At 47.2% G+C, this 25,478-nt stretch overlaps 1 protein-coding gene across 3 annotated transcripts in view; it reads right to left on the bottom strand.

The window, feature by feature from the left end:
- LOC140426612 (uncharacterized protein C1orf21-like) overlaps window positions 1–25,478 on the bottom strand; it is a 288,021-nt gene that overhangs the window by 105,556 nt on the left and 156,987 nt on the right. For all 3 annotated transcript variants that reach the window (XM_072511599.1, XM_072511601.1, XM_072511600.1), the window contains one exon: window positions 11,935–12,071. In XM_072511599.1, the coding sequence (XP_072367700.1) occupies window positions 11,935–12,071 (137 nt within the window). The remainder of the gene's footprint in view (window positions 1–11,934; window positions 12,072–25,478) is intronic.

Raw genomic sequence — 25,478 nt, 5'->3', positions numbered from 1 at the left:
AGGGGAGCAGCGAGGGAAATAGGGGGAGTGAGGGACGAGGAAGGAGAGATGGAGCGGGGAGCGGAGAGAGTGAATGAAGTGTTCAAGACATTTTATAAAAAATTATATGAAGCTCAACCCCCGGATGGGAGGGAGAGAATGATGGACTTTTTGGATCGGCTGGAAATTCCCAAGGTGAAAGAGCAGGAAAGGGTGGGACTGGGAGCACAGATCGAGGTAGAAGAAGTGGTGAAAGGAATTAGGAGCATGCAGACGGGAAAGGCCCCGGGACCGGACGGATTCCCAGTCGAATTTTATAGAAAATATTTGGACTTGCTCGCCCCGGTACTGACGAGGACCTTTAATGAGGCAAAGGAAAGGGGACAACTGCCCCCGACTATGTCTGAAGCAACGATGTCGCTTCTCTTAAAGAAGGAAAAGGACCCGCTACAATGCGGGTCCTACAGACCAATTTCCCTCCTAAATGTGGATGCCAAGGTCCTGGCCAAGGTATTGGCAATGAGAATAGAGGAATGTGTCCCGGGGGTGGTTCACGAGGACCAAACTGGGTTTGTGAAGGGGAGACAGCTGAACACGAATATACGGAGGCTGTTAGGGGTAATGATGATGGCCCCACCAGAGGGTGAAACAGAGATAGTAGTGGCGATGGATGCCGAGAAAGCATTTGATAGAGTGGAATGGGATTATTTGTGGGAGGTGTTGAGGAGATTTGGTTTTGGAGAGGGGTATGTTAGATGGGTGCAGCTATTGTATAGGGCCCCAGTGGCGAGTGTGGTCACGAATGGACGGGGATCGGCATATTTTCGGCTCCATAGAGGGACAAGGCAGGGATGCCCTCTGTCCCCATTACTGTTTGCACTGGCGATTGAGCCCCTGGCGATAGCGCTGAGGGGTTCCAAGAAGTGGAGGGGAGTACTTAGGGGGGGAGAAGAACACCGGGTATCTTTGTATGCGGACGATTTGCTACTATATGTGGCGGATCCGGCGGAGGGGATGCCAGAAATAATGCGGATACTTGGGGAGTTTGGGGATTTTTCAGGGTATAAATTGAACATGGGGAAGAGTGAGCTGTTTGTGGTGCATCCTGGGGAGCAGAGTAGAGAAATAGAGGACCTACCGTTGAGGAAGGTAACAAGAGACTTTCGTTACCTGGGGATCCAGATAGCTAAGAATTGGGGCACACTGCACAGGTTAAATTTAACGCGGTTGGTGGAACAGATGGAGGAAGATTTCAAGAGATGGGATATGGTAGCCCTGTCAATGGCAGGGAGGGTGCAGGCGGTTAAGATGGTGGTCCTCCCGAGATTCCTCTTTGTGTTTCAGTGCCTCCCGGTGGTGATCACGAAGGCTTTTTTTAAAAGGATTGAAAAGAGCATCATGGGTTTTGTTTGGGCCGGGAAGACCCCGAGAGTGTGGAAGGGATTCTTACAGCGTAGCAGGGATAGGGGGGGGCTGGCACTACCGAGCCTAAGTGAGTACTATTGGGCCGCTAATATTTCAATGGTGAGTAAGTGGATGGGAGAGGAGGAGGGAGCGGCGTGGAAGAGATTAGAGAGGGCGTCCTGTAGGGGGACTAGTCTGCAGGCTATGGTGACAGCCCCATTGCCGTTCTCACCGAGGAACTACACCACAAGCCCGGTGGTGGTAGCTACACTGAAGATTTGGGGACAGTGGAGACGGCATAGGGGAAAGACTGGAGCTTTGGGGGGGTCCCCGATAAGAAACAACCATAGGTTTGCCCCGGGGGGAATGGATGGGGGATATGGAATGTGGCAAAGAGCAGGAATAACGCAACTGAAAGATCTATTTGTGGATGGGAAGTTCGCGAGTCTGGGAGCGCTGACCGAGAAATATGGGTTGCCCCAAGGGAATGCATTCAGGTATATGCAACTGAGGGCTTTTGCGAGGCAACAGGTGAGGGATTTTCCGCAGCTCCCGACACAAGAGGTGCAGGACAGAGTGATCTCAAAGACATGGGTGGGGGATGGTAAGGTGTCAGATATATATAGGGAAATGAGGGACGAAGGGGAGACTATGGTAGATGAACTAAAAGGGAAATGGGAAGAAGAGCTGGGGGAGGAGATCGAGGAGGGGCTGTGGGCGGATGCCCTAAGTAGGGTAAACTCGTCGTCCTCGTGTGCCAGGCTAAGCCTGATTCAGTTTAAGGTATTACACAGGGCGCATATGACTGGAGCGCGGCTCAGTAAATTTTTTGGGGTGGAGGATAGGTGTGCGAGGTGCTCGAGAAGCCCAGCGAATCATACCCATATGTTTTGGTCATGCCCGGCACTACGGGGGTTTTGGATGGGGGTGGCAAAGGTGCTTTCAAAAGTAGTGGGGGTCCGGGTCGAACCAAGCTGGGGGTTGGCTATATTTGGGGTAGCACAAGAGCCGGGAGTGCAGGAGGCGAGAGAGGCCGATGTTTTGGCCTTTGCGTCCCTAGTAGCCCGGCGCAGGATATTGCTAATGTGGAAGGAAGCCAAGCCCCCGGGGGTGGAGACCTGGATAAATGACATGGCGGGGTTTATAAAGCTAGAGCGGATTAAGTTCGTCCTAAGGGGGTCGGCTCAAGGGTTCACCAGGCGGTGGCAACCGTTCGTCGAATACCTTGCGGATAGATAGATGGAAGGGGAAAAAGAAGGCAGCAGCAGCAGCCCAGGATTTTGGGGGGGGGGGGGGGGGGTGTAACTTGTGACAAGGCAGTTGCCAATTAGGGCTAGTTTTCATTTTTGTTATTTAATATTTATTCATTTTTTGTTTTTTGCTTATATAAAATAGGTCATTGTTATTTGTGCTGTTATAATATCGTGTAAAGGATGCACAATGTACTGTGTTGGTTGACCAAAAATTTTCAATAAAATATTTATTAAAAAAAAATAAAAAGAGCATAAAAGAACTGGAATTTTAAAAATAATTTAAGAGTATCCAATTTTTTTTTTCCCATTTAAGGGGCAATTTAGCACGGACGATGCACCTACCTTGCACATCTTTTTGGGTTGTGGGGGTGAGACACAGGCAGACACGGGGAGAATGAGCAAGCTCCACAAGGACAGTGACCCGGGGCCGTGATCGAACCGAGTCCTCGGAGCTGTGAGGCAGCAGTGCTAACCACTGCGCTACCGTGCTGCCCAAAAGAACTTGAATTAGCCTATTCTCTAACAAAATTCCAAGTATTATCACTACAAAGTCTGCATGGAACTCTAAATAATGATCCATGCCGAATTTTGAAATATCGCAGTCTGCAAGAAATTCAAGTTTGCAGTAAAGTTATAACCAAGTTAAAATCTCTATTAAAAGCGTCATATGGACATGAAATTGTTTCTAGTCCCATATGCTGCCAGGCCTATTGAGTTTATCCAGTATTTTCTGTTTTCAGTTCAGATTTCCAGCTTCATCCACAGTATTTTACTTTCACTTAAAAACTCAAATATCTATTTCTATTACAGTCTGGCAGAAACTAGACCTCTATGTGCCAGTTTAAAACCAGCTGTGAATCAGTGAAATTAGAATCACGTTATTTGAATGGAATTATTTAAATACTTTGCTCTTTGCTTTCTGCAGCTGAACTGTACGACATATACCAAACTGACAATGCCACAGGATGAAATCTTCTGTTCCGGAGTGTAAGTTGGGTAGCAAGAGGTGAAGTGAGAGCGATTCCTGCTTGGGAGCGAGATGACAGGCCCTGTGCGATCTTGGACTGGTCAGCTTATTAGTTATGCACACGTGAGAAGCTTGGCGAATATTAGGGAAGAGTTGAGAAGGAAATCGTTGTGCCTGCCCTTACCACAAGAGGGCTGAAGATTCTAGTGCCATATTTAAAGGGCACCCAAACAGCTACTCACTCACTGTAAGCCTGTGACATCACTGTTGCTATCTGCCTTGCAACTCACTGGAAACAGTGATGTCACAGAGCAGACAATGTGTGGCTGTGAGGTTCAGCAATGCCTCCCTCCGGTTCTCCCCCAGGCCATCCAGGAAAGACAGCAGGTCCTGTTCCTCAGGGGTGGCAGCTGAAGGCTCTCCCGTGTGACCAAGGTGACGTGGTCGGAGGTGAAGCTCACTCCAGAATCAGTATACAGTGCAGGAAAAAGATGAACGATCACCTATGCTCTGCCAGTCTAAGTGGCACCATCTACTCACTTCAAAGTGAAACACATAAGGGCATCAGGCAGTGTAACTGTGCGAGTGCACAGGGATGTCATACAGGAGTGTGGGTATCAGGATTCATCAGCAAACGAGACACTGCACTGAATGTGTGCCAGGTACTTCATGCTGTCAATGTTCTATCAGTTGCGGGACATTCTGCTTGTTAACCATTTACTGAGGAAGATTCCGTAGCTGGCATTGGTAAGCTGTCATGCAGCCATTGGGACAACAGTTAATCCTTCTGGCTGTCTGCAGGCTCATTTAATTTATTCAATCCCATTGTTGCTGGGCAGAAATTCCCGCGGCCAATAGTGAAGCTGAGATGAGGCAGGAGAAGAATCGGCCAGAAGCAGGCAGTGGTGCAAGGAGAGGCTCTGTGTGGCCTACAGGCGGCAGCGAGACCGTGGGAATGGAGCAATGGGGTTCAGGCCTCATAGAGAGCGGAGTGCGTGCCTTAGTATGTGATGATGAGTGTGTGCGCACATATGTGCGAGTATGAGTGTGTATGAGGATGTGAGTGTGTGTGGGTGAATGTGTGCGATAGCAAGAGAGGGGTGAGTGCATGTGCGAGAGATAGGTGTGAGTGCGTGTGCGAGAGAGAGGGTGAGTGTGTGCGCGTGTGTGAAAGAGAAAGAGGCGTGCGAGAGCATGAGAATGTAAGAGAGAGAAAGGTGAGCTATGTGTGACTGTGAGAGAGAGACGCGAGTGTGTGTGAGGGATATAGAGATGAGTAGGTCCGATATGGGCATCAGCTTTCTTGTATCATTCCTCCCATTGAAAATGACAAACAGTAAAACTTACTTTTTATTTTAAAATAAGTGAACTTTTCAATTATTACCAGATTACCCACTCTTAAAGTGGATATTACTTCTAGGGGTTAATGTTAAGGGGCCATGAGAGGTGGCTTGGCCTGCGGTTAATGTGAGGGTGTCATGTAGCTGGCAGTAGTGTTTGTGACTGTGAGCCTCTTCCTAATTCTAATATATGCATAGATAGGGCTAGAAAAGACTGATTTACATTTGATTTCTGTGTTTGCACTTATTTTGTGGCCAATAAAGGGATGACGACTTTACAAGAATGCTTGGGTTCCCTGATGCGCTTGGGAGGTGACAGTTCCGATGCTCAAAAGGTTTGGGAAACCCTGCTTTAGAAGATGAACCATCACCATTCACCTGCAGCCCCACTAACACTGACACATTTAGCTCGGTGGGTGCATGTTCTGGAGTAGGCTCGGGGTCACAGTCTGGTGAGCACATCACAGACTCACATCCACAGCTGGCAAAGACAGTGACAGCCAAGGATCCTGACACTAGGAAGACTGAAGACCAGGCTTCTGATCTGCTTTAGGCAGATGATGAACCTCTGGACTCGTTCATAAGAGGCCTGATGGAGATGCAGAGACAAACAAGGGAACATCAGACAGAGATGTCAGGGGCCGTGTGCAGATTGGACCGAAGGCTAGAGGAGTCCGTCTATGTTCGGTCTGCCGTCATGGCTCCGGCAAGCAAGTGTTTCACTGCCTCCAGTGGAAGGGTGGCATCCAGGTCCAGCAGAACACCCAGTGGCTACTGATTTGTTATGTTATAGGTGTAACATAAGCGGCTTCCTTGTGGTGCACTTGACAAAGGAAGGTTCAGACGTGGAGATAACTTCAACATGTTTATTAAACTATTTACACTTCTATTACTCTGGTTCGACACTACTGCTAATCCTACTATAGCTACCCGACTGACTAACCAGTTGTTGCAATCCACGTGGTGGGTGTAATATTGAATCAACCCTGTGTGTACTCACTGACTGTCTCCACTGGAAAGAAGCAGATCATGTGTGTGGTGTCCTTTATATATGGGTTGGTGTAATGCCCCCCTGTGGTCGTGTCACCTTCTTGTGTATCGTGAATGTCTATTGGTCGTGTCCTATCTGCTTGATCTATTGGTTGAGTGTGTGTGTGATGTCTCTTGTGCTCCCTCTAGTGTCTAGCTCGCCTACATGTATTTAAATTGATGCACATCACCACAGCTACCAGTTATGTGCTCAGACGTGCATTCAAATCATTCTAGCCATCGATGCAGCGCCGTAATGACCCGGTGAGAGGAAGGATTCAGGGAGATACCATTGCACACCGACAGCGAGGAGGAGTGCCACCCAGGCATCATGGGGTTTTATCCTAGGATGCTCCAAGAGTGCCCTACTGCTCAACCTTCTCTCTGCTAGTGATCCCATCACCTCCAGCAGGTCTGCTCGAGGCGGGTGCATCTGCACCCTTAGCAGGCTGGGGTCCTCGAGGCCTCAGGCCACCAGAGGGTGCCCACCCAAGTCATCCCAGTCAACAGGGCATAGCAGTCAGCAGGCTCCCTCCACCTCAATATTGGTTGTCAGAGCTGCACCTATGTGTAGTAACAGGAAAAGAAAGATAAAGAAGTTTTGATGGCACACAGGCGGCATGGGTAAAACCAACCGTTGAATGGACTTTTGGTCGTTTTAAAAATATGTTTACTTGCACAGGTCCCCTGGATTCTCACCTGCTTGCTAATTTCTTCAATGGTTATTTGCATTTAAGAACCTGGAATCTGGTCCCCCATCAGAGTCCAATAAGGTCCTCCTATATTGTCACTTCTCTCACATTATCAGCTTTGTGATCACGGATTATTCCAACATGAGGATGCTTAAGCACTGGCCATCATTTGTATGTGTGCAGCCTGGACACGCATAATGCAGCCATTACTTGCAACTCACCAGGTTCGGAGTTCTGAAAATTATGTCTACGCAGTGTATGAAGCAAAGTTATTTCATGTCCTGCTGCTGTTGGCCTGATGTGAGATGGATGCACAGAGTCCTCAAGGGAGTTAAAACAGGCTATGCAAGTGGCAAAGGGTTAAAACAGTAATTTTCCACTGTGGCCTGGAGAACAGAAAACTAAAGGTTTCCCAAAAAGTTAGGAAAATGATACGGTGTACGTGTCCAATCGTTCCTCTTTTAAGTTCAAACATAACACTGAGCTAACATGCAGATGAAGACAATAGGCAAGTTGACCTTAAATGTAGGATTAAAGAGGTGTGTGTGCAGTTGACTGCAACTTTTTTGAAACCATTCATGGAGAATTGTTTTCCCTTATCAAGGGTAGGAATAGATCTCACATAAAGGGATTGCAACCAAAGTGCACCAGACATCAATAAAGAACCTGTGTGTTATTCCATGAGGTGAGATTGAGCAGAATGGACCAGCGGGCTTGATTGTGCAGAGCACTGAGGGGCTAACTTGGTGAAGCAGCAAGAGTTCTTACAGGGCTCTGCAGGATCCATGCAGGAAAGATGTATTAAATTGGCTGGCGTGTCCAGAATCATGGGACTCTCAGTAATACGAAGGCCATCGAGGACTGAAATATGTAAGACTCTGCTATTGGAGAGTGGTAAGTGATTGGACTTCTGTAGTAGCGCTGCCCCTTCAAATGGCAAGCCTCACAGTCCACGTGACTGGCTCTGGACCATCGCAGGGAGAGCGTGCAAACCCTGACTAAGAGTGAAAGCGCGGGGCCCTGGGAGCAGGGACCCGGACAGCGTGAACCCCAGAGTCATAGAGAGTCAAGGTTTAACCATCATGGCTCTGTGCCTGTATATAGCTGCTTTTGCCTACTGTTAATACTGTTTGTTGTTACTGGAAATCTCCAGTGAATTGTTTCGAGCCACCACAATCTCCACACTTCAAAGTACGGTTGAGGCATTGTCACAAAATGGATTCAAAACTTACATTGATACTTTTTGCAATGATAAATATCTCCAGGGATATGGAGTTACTGAGTGTGATTGGCAATCGGGGACCATTTACAAGAACTTCCCTGATCAAAGTGCAATCTTGAGGACCAAATGATCGACTCATGCCGTTCTTCCCCATGTACTCATGTTTCTGGTTCCACTGAAAGAGCTCTCTGCAAGGTCTACTCCCCATTAGGAGTAGGCGTTAGGGTGACATGAGGACACCCCTGGCTAGATAAGAACTTTTGTTGCTGACAATGTGCCATGCATATAACTTTGCAAGAGCATAGGAAAAATTTTGTTTCTACTAACAGGTGTCTGAGTTCACAGGAGGCTGGCAGGCAGTGGCTCATTTATAGCACACATTATACTTTGCTCTAATGTACCTTGATTCATGACAGTTGAATTAAATTGCACTACTTAACATCAGCGCTACTGATGGTATGGTCCTTTGCATGTGCCAAAATGTGCTGAACTATAGAACCCTTGCACCAAATGTGCAAGTTCTGATGCGCACATTTGGTGCAAGGGTTCTATAGTTCAGCACATTTTGGCACATGCAAAGGACCATACCATCAGTAGCGCTGATGTTAAGTAGTGCAATTTAATTCAACTGTCATGAATCAAGGTACATTAGAGCAAAGTATAATGTGTGCTATAAATGAGCCACTGCCTGCCAGCCAACAGAGGACTGAAAACAAAATGGTGAAGTATTTGCAGCTTACTCTGCCTGGAATCTATAAGCTATTAGATTGATGCAGCCTGTCTGCAATGTCATGCCCTTGCAAGGGCCTCTGCAACATTGTGGCCCTAATCACCACCATCACACATCTGTACTTGCGCAAGCTTGTGCAGCTGTCGACCCTGTCAGTAATATTGAAGACTTGAGCTCCAGTCCTCGCCAATCTGTTCCAATACAGCGACAATGCAGGCATCCATCAGACAACGTAGAAAATTGCACAGATGTGACTTGTTCACAAAATGCAGCACAAAACCAAACCAGCCAGTTAACATCACATCAGTCCACTCTCAATTATCCAAGAGCCACTTGGCTTCAGGTGTCATTACGGTTTTGTGAAGGGGAGGTCGTGTCTCACTAACTTGATGGAGTTTTTCGAGGAGGTCACAAAGATGATTGATGCAGGTAGGGCAGTGGATGTTGTCTATCTGGACTTCAGTAAGGCCTTTGACAAGGTCCCTCATGGCAGACTGATACAAAAGGTGAAGTCACACAGAATCAGAGGTGAGCTGGCATGGAAGGCATTAGCGATGAGGAGAGGTTGAATAAACTTGGTTTGTTCTCACTGGAATGAAGGACGTTGAGGGCTAACCTGATAGAGGTCTACAAAATTATGAGGGGCATAGACAGAGTGGATAGTCAGAGACTTTTTCCCAGGGTAGAGGGGTCAATTACTAGGGGGCATAGGTTTAAGGTGCGAGGGGCAAGGTTTAGAGGAGATGTACGAGGCAAGTTTTTTTTACAGAGGGTAGTGGGTGCCTGGAACTCGCTGCCGGAGGAGGTGGTGGAAGCAGGGACGATGGTGACGTTTAAGGGGCATCTTGACAAATACATAAATAGGATGGGAATAGAGGGATATGAACCCCGGAAGTGTAGAAGATTTTAGTTTAGACAGGCAGCATGGTCGACGCAGGCTTGAAGGGCCTTTGTTCTTTGTTATTACAGCATTGGTCCATAATTGGACAAAACAGTGAATGCAAGAGGAATGGGGAGAGTGACTGTCCTTGACCATTAAGACATTAGCTTTTAATTGAATGTGGCATAAAGGAGCTCTAGCAAAATTGAAGTCAGTGAAAATAAAGGGGGGGGGGGTGTGGAGAAAGAGAACTCTCCACTGTTTGGAGTCATATGTAGCACAAAGGTAGGTAGTTGTTGGAGGTTAATCATCTCAGTCCCAGGACATCACCAGAGAGCTTTCTTAGAATCGTGTCCTAGGCCCAAGCATCTTCAGCTGCTTCATTAATGATCTTGCGCCCCCCCCCCTCCTCCCCCCCCCCCCCCCCCCCCCCCCCGCCCAACCCAACCCCCCCAACATCAGGTCAGAAATGGGGATGTTCCCTGATAATTGTCATATTTATTACCATGCACAACTATTCAGGAACCAAAGCAGTCCATGTTCACATGCAACAAAACCTGGACAACACTCAGGCTTAGGTTGATAAGTTGCAAGTAATATCAAGACATAATCGAAAGATTACTATTAAAAACCAGCTGCCCAACATCATTTAACTAGATCAACCATATAACTATCGTGGCTGCAAAGAGCAGGTCAGAGACTGGGAAATCCGCAGCCAGTAACTCATCAACTGACTCCACAAAAGCTGTCCCACCATCTACAAGGCACAAGCCAGATGTAGCTTCAACAATAGTCAAGAAACTCAACACTATCCAGGACAAAGCAATCTGTTTGAACAGAACTTCACCACCACCTTAAGGCGTCCACCGTCTCCTCTACTGCTGCATAGTGGCAGCAGTGTGTACACCCTACAAGATGCACTGCAGCAATTCATCACAACAACACACCAAAGCTTCTTTTGACAGCACCATTCAAACCCATTTTATACACTGCCAAGGAGAAGAAGGCATCATCACCTGCAAGTTGCCCCCCCAAGCTACAAACCATTCTTATTTGGAACTTTACTGCCAATCCTTCACTGCCATTGATCCAAGACCTGAAGCTGTTTTCCAACAGCACTGAGAGTGTTCCTACACCAGATGGACTGAAGCAGTTCAAGGAACCAGCTCACCATCACCATCTCCAATTCAATTAGGGGTGAGCAATAAATGCTGGTCTAGCCAGTGGTGCTCACATTTCATGAAAGAACAGAATAAATTCTGCTCCTGCCACCTCCAAAGTTGCTATTTGGCTCATTCAGTGTAGACTGGAAAGAAAAGAATTTAAGCCAATATCCTTTAATTATTTGCATGATAATCTTAATTTATCACTTCAACACACTATCAGTAATAGCTATCTCATGAGGAACCTGCAGCCTAGTGCTGGCACTCTCAGATTAAACCGATGAGCTACCAGAAGTTGATTTTGATTTCAGTATTCCAGCATCTGCTGGGCTTTGCTTTTTAATAAAGGTAGGCCAAGTTATGTTTCTTGTTTTCTGCCTGACTTGCTTCAGCAACCATGATTACAAAACAGAGATAAATTTCATTCCCCCAAAGAACATTACACATTTTGAACTGCTGAAAGAAATAATTTTACAATCTTAGCCTTGATACGCAAGCACAAAGACCAATTTGCCATTTTTGTGCTTATACATCCACATTCATCAGTTTTCAATTACAATAATCACAGATATTTTGCCTACTCACAAAATAAAACCCTGGAAAGAAGAATTTCCTTTTAGTTTCCATTTCTAGTTGGAACTCTGGCCGATTATAGGGTCGACCACAACTACTTGCAGCCATTTACAATGCTATTATTTAGGTTCTGCTGGTCTTCTGAAGTTTGACAGTAACGTGCGAGAAAGGCCAGATGGAAAGCATCTTCTGCTATATTTTAAAATAGAAACATTTAGCAAGTATTTAAATGAAACACCTAGCGGCATGATGGTTGTGGTTAGCGCTGCTTCCTCAGAGTGCCAGGGACCTGGGTTAATTCTGACCTTGGGTGACTGTGTGGAATTTACACTTTCTCCCTGTGTCTGCATGGGTATCCTACGGGTGCTCCCACAGTCCAAAGATGTGCAGGTTAAGTGGATTCGCCATGCTCAAATTAACCCTCAAGTGTCCAACGTTGTGCTGGTTAGGTGGGGTTATGGGGTTACGGGGATAGGGCGGGGGGTGGGGTGCTCTTTCGGAGGGTCGTGCAGATTCAATGGACCGAGTGGCCTCCTTCCGCACTGTAAGAATTCTATTAAATGAAAAGAAGACATCATTGGAGAGAAACTATGACAAGATAATTCCACCTTCAGATAAATGGTTTGCGATCCTTTCCTGACTGGTTTATGCTTCTTTGAATTTAACACTGGCCCAGGTTTCAAAAGACAGCCTCGTTCTTACCAGGTTCTCCTGGTTCCTGGCAGCAACTTTCTGTTCATCTTCATGACCAGCATGTCCTTTCTCAGACCAATCAGATTCTTCCCGGTTAACATTCTTCATGTATTTCACCTCTTCAACTGTTCTAATCCTGAACTCCTCTGTAAAATGATAGCAGAATTAGTAAGAAAGGCAATGATGGTTTAATACAAAGTCACCCCAAGGCCAGTGGAATGGTAAGCTATTATCTTATTTTCATGAAATAGCACATTACTGAAAAAATAACTGATAATAGATTAACAATTTGTCAGTCAACAGATCATTTAGTGCACATTAATAAAGCAAACATTACTAAGAGGGCGACAATGGTGTATTCTTATTGTCACTGGACTAGCAATCCAGACACCCAGGGTAATGTCCTGAGGAGCTGGGTTCAAATTCCACCACGGCATATGTTGAAATTTGAATTCAATAAATACCAGGAATTAAAAGTCTAATGATGACCATGAAACCACTGTATAATTGCAGATTCTTGTAAAAATCTATTAGGTTCGCAAATGTCCTGTAGGGAAGGAAATCTGCCATTATTTCTCTGGCATCATTGATAACCTTGGTGTAAGTTCAAAAATGCTACTATTAAGCAGAGCTGACAGAACTGCGTTTTTTCAGTTTGTGACCTGGGAAATTTTAACTTTGAGGCCTCCTTTACAACAAACTAGCCAGCTAAAACAAGCTAAAGCAGTGGACCCAGAACATCTGATGAGTCACATTGGCATAGAGGAGGATGGAGATCCTGGAGAAGTACAGAGCCATTCAAGAGGTGAGAAGCAGGGAGAAGTTTGGTCCAGTGGAGGCTCAAAATATTTTTTAATGTTACATGGAGAAACAGTCCTCTTCTGCCTGGCCACACTAAATAAAGCTGGCTTTGTCTTTGTGGTAGTATGGCCCCTTCAAGGGGGCGCGCTCCACTGACCACCTGACCAGTTCGGGGCCAATCACATGGGAGCGCGCAAACTTTTTCAAATGGGGAGTCTGCACGGGGTCCTGGGAGCAGGACCCCGGGCAGTGTAATCCAGGGAACTGAAGAGAAAAGTGTTCTGTGCCTGTTATTCATCTGCCTTTCATCAATAAACCCCAGTGTATGTCTCGAGACACCACAGTCTTCTTCACCAAGCTTTACAGAGTATAATGCAGCTCCTCCAAGCAGTGGATAATTACAACAGCATTAAGTCTGTTGATATCATAGAACCAGGTAACATGGATGTCCACCCTAGCCAAACAGATGCATTAACTGTCTCAAGAAATGCCCCAGTTAAGATGGTAATGGGCGAGAAACAAGCAGGAACAAAGTGGCCCAAAATTCCCTGACTACTGTTTTTAAAAACATGATGTCATTTTAAAGTAAGATTTCATAAAAAGATTGTTCAAATTTGGGGTATTTCTCAAACTACTTTCTTTCTCCCAATAGTAATTTATGTAACATTTGGGGGGGGGGGGGGGGGAGAGAGAGATGAGATCAGGGGCACAGAAGCAGAGGGCTGTGTGAGCAACCATAGCCATCGTGACAGGGCTGTGGGTCAGTAACTTTTTTTTTAATAAAGTCAGAGTGGCAATTATTTTCTTCCAATTAAGAGGCAATTTAGCGTGGCCAATCCACCTCCCTGCACATCATTCTGGGTTGTGGAGGTGAGACCTTTGCAGACCGAATGTGCAAACTCCACACGGACAGTGACGGGATCGAACCCGGGTCCTCGGCGCCGTGAGCCAAGTGCTAACCCTGTGCAACCCTTTGGAGTCAGTAACTGTAGGGAGGTTCAGCAACCATGTAGGGAGGTCTGATCGGTTCGAGGTGGTGGGGAGAAATGTAGCATGTTAGCTTAAAGATCACAAGCAGCAGTTACCGACAGCGAAAGGGAGGCATATTTCCCAAGGTTTAGGAAATCTGGTTTGCCAGCATTATAGCTTGAATAAAGATCTTTGAAAATGAAGCTTGCTGCCTCATTAACTTATTTAAATGAATGGCGTTCCTCCTGGATATGACTGAAAGAGGCAATACCACCTCCCCCCCCCCCCCCCCCACCAACAACCTTCCAACCCCCCTTCTTTGAATCATAAAATTTTCCCCATGCTTATTCATGAACTGCCCTACCTGAGGTGTTATGACACAATTAATGGATTATGTCCCTTTCCCTGAGCCAGAGCTCCAAGTTCAAGTTCTAACCCAAGACTTGATGACCAAGGAAAGTGCATTCAGAACTTGGTGAAACGTGTTGAGTAACAACTTTTCAATCCTTCCAACACATGCCAATGGCAGGCATAAGCGTGAGTGAGATTCCTGGGCAGCCACGTGATGGAAACAAATTGGAGCCTTTACCATCACTATCCATAGCTCCAGGTTACAACATGCAGGTAAAAATGCCTGTTGCCACAACAACTTGGATTCCTTAAGGAGCTAGTTGGCTGAATGACCAGTATCATAGACTTTACTGCAGAAGGAGGCCATTCGGCCCATCGAGTCTGCACCGGCTCTTGGAAAGAGCACCCTACTTAAGCCCGCAGCTCCACCCTATCCCCGTAACCCAGCAACCCCATCTAACCTAAGGGCAATTAAGCATGGCCAATCCACCTAACCTGCACATCTTTGGGCTGTGGGGTGAAACCGGAGCACCCGGAGGAAACCCACGCAGACACGGGGAGAAAATGCAGACTCCGCACAGACAGTGACTCAAGTGGGAATCGAACCAGGGACCCTGACGCTGTGAAGCCAGAGTGCTAGCCACTATGCTACTGTGCTGCCAGTATAGATCAGATTAGTCAATAGCATGGGGTGAAAACCCTGTTCCAGCTGGGATGGATTTGGGACTGGATTCATTGCCCTACCCTTTGTGGAGACGGTGGCACCATGGGTTGGACCTGCCTTTGGAAAGAGAACTCAAGGAGAAGAACAATTACTCACCTGCCTTTTAGTAATCCTTGTATCGGTGACTATAAAACTCTGATCAGACATTTTACAGGCTAGAGATATTAATGTGTATATGAAACACCATTATATTAAACACAACTCAGTGCTAATTTAATTATACACCAACACAAATGTCTGGATAATAAACAAAGTTATCCAGTTTCCTGATTCTTGGTGAGATGCGCTTCATTGGTCAGTTTCCTCATTCCAAACTTAGTATCAGTATTATATCATTCGCATGGAGTTAAACCGGCTCTCACATTGCTTTTCACCCAGTGTTAGAGCAAAGTCTAGGAAATCTCACTGCTTTCTTCCCTAGGTCAGATTAGAGGATGATCTATGCTTTAGGCCTCAACCGGGACCTGGGATTCATGTCGCATTACATTCATCCCCCACCATCTGGCCTGCGAAATCTTACCAACTGTCCTGGCTTGACACAATTCACACCTCTTTAACCTGGGGTTACCCCATCTCTGGATCTGTAAAGATTTAATCACCTGCTAATGGTCGCATTCCAAGCATTGTCATCTTTGAATTTGTCTATATATGTGTTTCTGGAACATACCTCTTCATTCACCTGAGGAAGGAGCAGCGCTCCGAAAGCTAGTGACATCGAAACAAACCTGTTGGACTTTAACCTGGTGTTGTAAGACTTCGTACTACGCTTTAGGAAGTGACTGAAGATGGCTCTCTATTGTTTCCTGAACAGATAAACAACAATCAATGTATTCAAATACCATAGTTCTTGCCTTGCAGATGTGTACAAATGAAGATCCAAATGAAATGCACTATCCCATTTGCCTGCCAGTTGTTGCCAGATGTACGGGTTTACTCAGCAGGCATGTTTGCAGAAAAAGGAATTGGGTACAAGCAGAAACAATGGATAAATTATTAACTCAACAGTTCATACAGCTCCCTTGTGATTTACAGTGACATGTAATTTACAATTTAAATTAATGGCCCAATCTAATCTAGGATGAAATCTATCCTTTGATCAGTAACCATCAGCCAAATCTTCTATAAAATGAAACTATAGAGCCAAAATCTTTTGAGTGTAGAAGGTGGTCAATCAAACTACTGTGAATGCTGAATCTTTGTTAGTGTAATCCAAAACCTATTCCTCTTCTATACTCTTCCCAAAAAGCCTTGTAACGGTCAATGTTTCAAATATTTGTTGGCTATTTTCTTTTAACAAAATGGAATGCTCTCTGCCTTCCCCACTCCCTGTGCTGAAGAACGCCATGCTCCATCAACCCTTGCGAAAAGAACTTTCTGCTAAGCGCCCTCTCACAATGCAAAAAAAAAGAGAAATTAGATTCGGTGCTCAAGACATTAACGTACTATTTTTCTTTTCCAGCACGGTGATGTTTTACAGAACCTGATGAGCAAAAGGAATTTTCAAGAAAATTGTTGAGTTAAATGAGATGCTGTATCTGAACAGTGTAGTTTTTAGTTCACAACTAGAGTTCAGATGGCTTTGGTCAGAACAAAAAGCTTAGCAGTCAACACCACCCTTTATGTCTCCAGGCTGCTTCTATATTATAGCTGTTTATTTTCAAATAAACATCGTTTAAGAGTCTGATGGCTCATGTAGAATATGGATGTGGCTGGTTGTCTGTACTCTCCTACTAAATAAATTTATAATGGATTTTATGTCGGTTAAGTATTCAGGGAGAGTGGAGTTGTCCCCATAACTGTATGTCCAGCATGATGTACTTTAGCACCAGGGAGCCCTTTCATCGGCTATCTGTCCTTTATCGTATATTGAATCTCGACTTTTAGTTCTGATTACATCTCTGAAGTGCCTTGGGATATTTTTGTATGTTATATAAAAGCAAGTTGCTGCTGTTGTACAAATGTGCACACCTTAATTAATGTTGAGCATTCATGAAACACACCCTCTCAAATGACTGTTTTGTATTCTTTTGGTAGTACAGCTGCAAGAAGTCTAGGACTCAATGCAATGTTTAATTGCTTTGCGTATATAAAATGATTTATAGAACTTTCACAAGTAATAAATAATTTTTTTTTTTCAGTTATACAAAATCAGTTATTCATCTAACAGCTTGGCTCAGAATTTGCATCTGAAGTTAAATTGTGCAATTGTAAACTAAAGCTACATTAAAAAAAAAATTGAAAAAACATTTGCTTTATCAAGCTTACTCCTTCCACAGCCTGTGTACTTACTATCTGCTCTATCAGACTTTCCCCAATTTAATATCCTAAAGGCAACGAATCAAATCATACTTTCAAAACCAAAAATAAATCACTAAATGCCATCTCTGAAGATACTCCAGCTCAACCCCAGCATATCAATTCAATATCCCAATCAACATTATTACATCCCAACCCATTCCACCTACATTAATTTCAACTGTCTCAAGCGGAACACAAAGTACCTTGCTTATGAAACCTTTACATTACTAATGTCTAAATACAGGATTGGAACCACCAATCTGTTCTTAAGGATCTGTTTACATTGCAACTTTAGAGTTGTTTTAGAATGTTTTCCATTTTGTTGCACTTCTGAAGTTGCAGTGCAACTCTGGGAAAAATTGCATGAGCCAGCGGTGGAAGACTCCGCTGCACAAGGTAAAGTAATTCGCATAACTTTGGTGTAGTATTGCATCTACTTTAATATGTGCCCAAGGATTTCTCTGGACACTGTAAATGCCTCACTAGTGTTGATTAAATGTGAGTGTAAGGATGCTCCTGCCTGTAATAGTATAATAACACCCTTTTGTTGCCAGTTGTGTATGTACATACACATAAATATATATACATATAAATATAAATACATATAAATGTACATATAAATATATATATATATGTGTATTTTTATATTTATATGTATTTATATTTATATGTATATGCATGTATATATTTAATATATATAGTCAACCCAGGATAAACTGGAAGATAAAAGCAAATTACTGCAGATGCTGGAATCTGAAACAAAAACAGAAAATACTGAACACTCCCAGCAGGTCTGACAGCATCTCTGTGGAGAGAGAAAAGGGAGCTAATGTTTTGAGTCTGGATGACTCTGACAAAGCTAGAGAGAACTGGAAAAGGATCAGGTTAATACTGTTTATGGAGGGGTGTGTGGAGCAGTGGGGCTGGATAGAGGGCCAGCGATAGGTGGACGGAAAGACATAGGGAATGTAAATGTTGGTGATGATAACTAAGAAGGATGCTGCTAGTTGCAGCACCCTTCTAAGAGATCAGAATGTGTTAATGGCAGAACAAAGGTGAACAGTGTGTCAAAGGACAACCTTGATCAGGCCCAAACAGGATTGGGGGACAATGGTGAAGGAAAAACAGAACAACAGAAGAGATTTAAATGAATTGATAAAAATAAAAATGGGTTGAGGATGGAGGAGACAGTTCACAGTCGGAAGTTGTTGAACTCGTTGTTAAACCAGAAGTCTGTAATGTGCCTAATTGGAAATTAAGGTGCTGTTCTTCCAGTTTGTACTGGGCCTCACTGGAACATTGCAGCAGGCCAAGGCAGAACATATGGACATGAGAGCAGGACAATGTGTTGAAATGGCTAATGACAGGAAGCTTTCGTCCTGCTCGGACAGACCGAAGGTGTTCTACAAGGTGGTCACCCAGTCTGGGTTTAGTCTCTCCAATGTAGAGTAGACTACATTGGGAGCAGTAAATGCAATAGATCAGATTGAAGGAGGTGCATGTGAAGCGCTGCCACACCAAAAGAGTGTTCAGGTCCTTGGATGGTGAGCAGAGAGGAGGCAAAGGGGCAATGTCACACCTTCTGGGATTGCACTGGAAGGTGATATGGGAAGAGGGTGAGGTGTTTGGGGTGATGGAGGAATAAACAATTTTCAGTTGGTACTTGACTTTCCATGTGGCACTCGGTCTCTGTTTTGTCCTGTAAAGACTATGGGCGCGATTCTCCGCTCCCGCGCCGGTTGGGAGAATCGCCTGGGTCACCAAATTTTCCCGCGACGCCGGTCCGACGCCCTTCACCCAAGCGGCAAGAACAGCCTCGTCGAGTTCCACGCGGTGCAGGCCGGAGAATCGCCCGAGACACCCAAAATGGCGATTCTCCGGCCTGCTATTCTCAGGCCCGGATGGGCCGAGCGGCCTGCCCAAAACAGCGGGTTCCCCCCGGTGCCGTCCACACCTGGTCGCTGCCGGCGGGAACGCTGGGGGGGGGGGGGGTGGCCTGCGGGGGGGACCCTGCACCGGGGGGGCGCCTCAAATGGGGTCTGGCCCGCGATTGGTGCCCACCGATCGTCGGGCCGGCCTCTCTGAAGGAGGACCTCCTTTCTTCCGCAGACCCGCAAGATCCGTCAGACATCTTCTTGCGGGGCGGACTCGGAGAGGACGGCAACCACGCATGCGCGGGTGACGCCAGTTATGCGGCTCCGGCCGCGTCATATATGTGGCGCCGCCTTTACGCGGTGCCACGGCCTGCCGCGCATAAATGACGCGGCGCCGCTCCTAGCCCATTATCGGGCCCTGAATCGGTCAGGATAGGGTCTGTTTCGTGCCATCGTGAACCTCGACGGCGTTCACGGCGGCACGAACACTCTGCCTCCATTTCGGAGCATCCCACCCATAACATCTGGCAACAAGGTAGAATTTCAAATTCCTTTGCCGAGTTGGAAAAGCGACCGGCAAACTAGTAGAGGAACTATGAAGTTTAAAAAGTCCAGTCTTTGTGTAAAGGCTGTGCTGTATGTACATGTGGGTAGCCTGACATTCGAACATGGCTGCATCATGCATTCCTGGATAACTGGGGAGTATAGCCATGACCAAGACATTTTCAGTATTTCTGTGGAGTGTGTCTGGTTACCGCTGCTAATAATACCCTCGATGTTTCTGATAATTGGGTTATTAATAAGGCTGTGGGGGATCTATATTGGGCCCAGCAAATTACTACGGAAAATTCATACCAAATTTGACAACCATTGCATTAACTCCTTAGGGATGGTGTTCTGTGCAATTGGGCAAACGCATGGGACAAGCCATTCCATTTGGTAGACAATATGATGCTTGTACGATGCTTGGGGTGGCATGGTGGCACAGTGGTGCACTGCTGTCTCACAGCCCCAAGAACCTGGGTTTAATTTCAACCTTGAGTGACTGTCTGCGAGGAGTTTGCACATTCTGCCCGTCTGCGAGGATTTCCTCGGGGCATTCCGGTTTCCTCCCACAGTTCAAAGATGTGCAGGTGTGGCCATGCTAAATTGTAGCTGCTGTAATTTCTCAAGTGTTGGATAATGGTGAGGAGAGCCCGTTTGCATTTGCCTCATGCATCCTCGGAGCCAGAGAATAGGGTTATGCTCAGATAGAATGTGAAGCCTTGTTCTTGATTTTAAGAGCAAGATGATTCCATAAATTCTTGTATGGTCACAGTTTCATGGGCTTTGATTTGGTCTCGATCAGTAAGACATTAAGAACAGATAAGTGTGATGACTATTCAATGTCTAGATGTTTTCCGGTGTAGGCGGGAATACGGAGTTGAGGTTTCAATCAGATCAGCCATGATCTTATTGAATGGTGGAGCAGGCTTGAGGGGCCGATTGGCCTCTTCCTCATCAGCCCAACAAATACATTTTACTTTTCACATGTGGATGAGTTACCTGTCAGATGATGCTGGCAGAACAACTTGTAGAGACCCTTTTTTGCAAGGATATACAACTATATCGCAAAAGGTAATGCATTAAATAATGGATTTAGAAATCAGAGCACTTTTAGGCATTAGAAGGAGTGATCAGTTGATAAAGTTTGTATTAGGAGGGCAGCCAGAGTTGTAATTTTTGAAAGACACAGATCACATTTTCTAAGTTATCTTTATGATCAACCCCTCAGGGGTGAGCTTGACAAAGAGTCCAGTGAGAAGCTATCTTTGGTAGCCATGGCTACATAAGGACATAGACAACACAGTGATACAGTGTAGAATATGTTAAGCGACAGTAAAGAAGCCACCAATGGTTTCTCTACAACTAGAGAAATGGCCAAGAGCGTGGCAGATATTGCAAAATTTAAAGGACAACAGCTGTTCGCTGTGGTGTATTGCCGTTTAAAGTGTGTTAAGGAGTTTCCAATGAATTGAACAACAACTAGAAAAACTCTAGATATTTTGCATAGATTGTTTGCTGTTTATGGGTTTCTTGTATACTGGAAGATAAACTGTTGAGGGGTCATAATATGACAATTGTGTAAGAGACAGGTTGAATGTGAGACTCTAACCAAGAAGTGGATTTGATGTGGGTGGCACAATGGTTAGCACTGCTGTCTCACAGCACCAGAGACCCGGGTTCCATTCCGACCATGGGTGACCGTCAGTCTGGAGTTTGCACATTCTCCCCGTGTCTGCGTGGGTTTCCTCCAGATGCTCAGGTTTCCTCCCACAGTCCAAAGATGTGCAGGTTAGATGGATTGGCTATGCTAAATTGCCCCTAGGTAGGGTTACGGGGAAAGGGTGGGGGATGGACCTAGGTGGGGTGCTCTTTCACAGGATATGTGCAAACTTGATGGGCCAAATAGCCTCCTTCTGCACTGTAGGGATTCTACGATATGGCATTGAGCCAAGAGAAACTTCAATCAGAAATTTACACAAGGCTATAAGAGCAACTTTCAATGGGTTGTTTTGGTTCAAAGGGGAATATAGGCAAGTTGTTAAAAAAGGCCATGATGTGGAAATGCGGCGTTGGACTGGGGTGAGCACAGTAAGAAGTCTTACAACACCAGGTTAAAGTCCAACACGTTTGCTTCAAATCACTAGCTTTCGGAGCACTGCTCCTTCCTCAGGTGAAATAAGGTGTAAGTAGATAAAGTAAAGATAGGGTAAGTTTATGTTTTTTTTAAATCCGAAGAGCTAAAGAAATTTTAAAAAATAAAAATTTTGAGTAGCCAATTATTTTTCTTTTCCAATTTAGGGGCAATTTAGTGTAGCCAATCCACCTAACCAGCGCATCTTTGGTTGTGGGGGTGAAACCCACGCAGACATGGGAAGAATGTGCAAACTCCAGACGGACAGTGGCCCAGGGCCGGGATTCGAACCCGGGTCCTCAGCGCCGCAGTCCCATAAAGAAATAAACTTAACCAATTCTGGGAAGAAGAGGATTTCTGAAGAGACTTGGTGAGACAATGGAGATGTCAAAGGGAAAGAACGCATTTAAGGATATGCTGAAGCCTGTGTGAGAGGAGTAACTGCTTAGATCTCCCAGCAGACAGCAGGGACAGCTGGTCAGAACTCCCAGAAACCAATGTGAACAAAGCCAGATTTGAAGAAATAACTGCTGTCAGCCTCAGAGGACACCCCAAGAGAAAATCAAGGCACTGTGTGGTAAACTATGCTTGAATTCGGTATATTTTAAATTCTCTATGGAGCCGCTGACCAGAACTGGAGAAGGTTAGCTCTGAGGCTAATTAAAATCTTTTAGAACTGTTTTAAAGTACTGTGTATTGGACTTCCAGTTGCGGCTATGCGGAGATAAGTCGCACGTTTGGCAGCTCCCGACAGAAATTGACTTTTGGGCTCTTTCCTGGGCCCACAGCGGCATTTGTTCGACGGTTCCCAGTGTGGGAAGGTGATAGTAACATTTCCCCGGCACTGTATGGATTGGACCAGGACTGGAGCGGTGAAAAAAGTAGTTTTAGAGCAGCTAAAAGTGCGAGGGAGGAAAATCAAGATGGCGGCGGCTGGAGACCAGGCAGCGTGGGCGCAGGAACAGCAGGAGTTTCTCCAGCGCTGCTTCACGGAATTGAAGACAGAGCTGTTGGAGCTGATGAAGGCATCGATAGACAAGCTGCTCGAGACCCAGAAGGCCCAAGGGGCGGCGATCCGGGAGATGCGGCAAAAGGCCTCGGAGAACGAGGACGAGATCTTGGGCTGGCGGTGAAGGTAGAGGAGCACAAGGCGATGCATAAGAAATGGCAGGAGAAGTTAAAGGACATGGAGAACCGGTCGAGGAGGAAGAACCTGCGGATTCTGGGTCTCCCGGAGGGAGTGGAGGGGTCGGAAGTTGGAGCATACGTGGTCACGATGTTGAACACGTTGATGGACGCGGGGGCCTTCCCGAGGCCCCTGGAGCTGGAGGGGGCCCACCTAGTTCAGGCGAGGAGGCCCAAGCCCAACGAGCCGCCGCAGGCGGTGCTGGTGAGGTTCCACTGCTTCGTGGACAGGGAGTGTGTCCTAAGGTGGGCAAAGAAGGAGCGGAGCAGCAGGTGAGAGAGTGCAGAGGTCCGGATATACCAGGACTGGAGCGCGGAGGTGGCCAAGAAGAGGGCCGGGTACAATCTGGCTAAGGCAGCTCAGCATCGGAAGGGGGTGAAATTTGGAATGTTTGAGCCGGCGCGACTGTGGGTCACTTTCAAGAGTTAGGTGGATTGGCTACACCCCCACTACTTCGAGACGCCGGAGGAGGCGTGGACCTTTATCCAGGCCGAAAAGTTGGACTCGGATTGAGGGTCGGTTGCGAGGGGATGTCGAGAGGGGATTGATGTGATTGTTATGTTTTGGGGGGGATGTTCTGTTCTGTTTGGTACTGTTTTCTTTTTGGGTGCTGGGTGGGGTAGGGTGAAATGGTTCGTAGTGGGGGTTTGGTGAGAGTGTGGGTGTCGGTGGTTGGAAGAGGGGGCCCCATTGGGGGGGGGGGGGGGGGGGGGGGGGGGGAGAGGGGAGGCCCAAGGTGGGGGAGCTGGGATCAGGCCACGAAAGGGAGCTGCGCCTGAGGGGGCGGGGGCGGCTTGGTGGAAAGCGCGGGTTTTTCTCCCGTGCTAGGGAAGGAAGGGGGCAGGGTAGTGCTGGTGAGGAGCGCGCGCTGATGGACAGGAGGAGGAGGGGAGGGGGGAAGAGAGAGAGAGATTCTCACACTGGGGGGGGTCGATGGAGTGGCGGGAGCGGCCGGGGTCAGCAGGAGTCAGCTGACTTACGGGAGTGATATGGGGAGAGCAACGCAGCTAGGGGGGGACCTAGCTGGGGAGGGGAGGGGGAACTGGGTTGCTGCTGCATTGGCCAAAGGGGAGCTGGAGCCTGAAGAGAGAGTCAGGGCGGGGGTCTGCCGCTGGGGGGAACGGAGAGTGTGGGAGGCGCGGGCACGTGGCTGGCCTAGAAAGGGAGATCCCTTAATCGGCGGCGGCGGGGGGGGGGAGGAGGGCAGACAGCCCCTGATCCAGCTGATAACTTGGAATGTGAGAGGCCTGAACGGGCCGTTCAAGAGGGCGCGTGTGTTCGCGCACCTGAAGGCAGATGTGGTCATGCTCCTGGAGACGCATTTGAGGGTAGCAGACCAGGTTAGGCTGAGAAAGGGGTGTGTAGGGCAGGTTTTCCACTCGGGGTTGGACGCAAAGAATCGAGGGGTGGCGATTTTGGTGGGGAAGCGGGTGTCGTTTGAGGCGCTGAGCATCGTGGCAGACAAAGGATGTAGGTACGTGATGGTGAGCGGTAAGCTTCAGGGGATGCGGGTGGTATTAGTGAATGTATATGCCCCAAATTGGGACGATGCTGGATTTATGCGGCGCATGTTGGGCCGGATTCCGGACCTGGAGGCAGGGAGCTTGATAATGGGGGGGGACTTTAATACGGTATTGGATCCAGCATTGGACCGCTCTAGATCCAGGATGGGTAAGAGGCCGGCGGCGGCCAAGGTGTTGAGGGGGTTTATGGACCAGATGGGAGGAGTGGACCTATGGAGGTTTGTTAGGCCGGGGGCCAGGGAATTCTCTTTCTTTTCCCACGACCATAAAGCCTACTCCCGGATTGACTTCTTCGGTTTGAGCAGGGCGCTGATCCCGAGGGTGGAGGACACGGAGTATTCAGCCATAGCCATCTCAGACTATGCTCTGCACTGGGTGGAGCTCGAGCTAGGGGAGGAGAGGAACCAGCCTAGTGGCGCCTGGAGGTGGGTTTGCTGGCGGATGAGGAGGTGAGCGGGCGGATCCGGGGGTGCATTGAAAGATACCTAGAGGTGAACGATAATGGGGAGGTGCAGGTAGGGGTGGTCTGAGAGGCGCTGAAGGCGGTGATTAGGGGGGAGCTAATCTCCACTAGGGCCCACAAGGAGGGTAAGGAGAGGAGAGAGAGGGAGAGGTTGGTGGGGGAGATTTTAAGGGTAGATAGGAGGTATGCAGAGGTCCCCGAGGAGGGACTACTCAAGGAACGACGAAGCCTCCAGGCAGAGTTCGACCTGTTGACTACCAAGAAGGCGGAGGTGCAGTGGAGGAAGGCGCAAGGGGCGGTGTATGAATACGGGGATGCTGGCACACCAACTTCGGAGGCGGGAGGCGGCGAGGGAGATTGGGGGAGTTAGGGATGAAGGGGGGAACACGGTGCGGTGGGAATAAATGGGGTAATTAGAGACTTCTATGAGGGGCTGTATAGGTCTGAGCCCCCGACGGAGGAGGGGGGGATGCATTGTTTTCTGGACCGGCTGAGGTCCCCGAGGGTAGAGGAGAGGCAGGTGGCGGGGCTTGGGGCACCGGTAGGGCTGAAGGAGCTGACTAAGGGGCTGGGGGGTATGCAGATGGGGAATGCACCGGGGCCAGGTGGGTTCCCGGTGGAATTCTACAGGAAGTATATGGACCTGTTGGGCCCACTACTAGTGAGGACTTTCAATGAGGCCCCCCC

This window comes from Scyliorhinus torazame, chromosome 7 (assembly GCF_047496885.1).
Source record: "Scyliorhinus torazame isolate Kashiwa2021f chromosome 7, sScyTor2.1, whole genome shotgun sequence".
In the NCBI taxonomy this organism is placed as follows: Eukaryota; Metazoa; Chordata; class Chondrichthyes; order Carcharhiniformes; family Scyliorhinidae; genus Scyliorhinus; species Scyliorhinus torazame.
The sequence above is the reverse complement of the archived record's forward strand: the minus strand, read 5'-3'. Positions and strand labels throughout refer to the sequence as shown.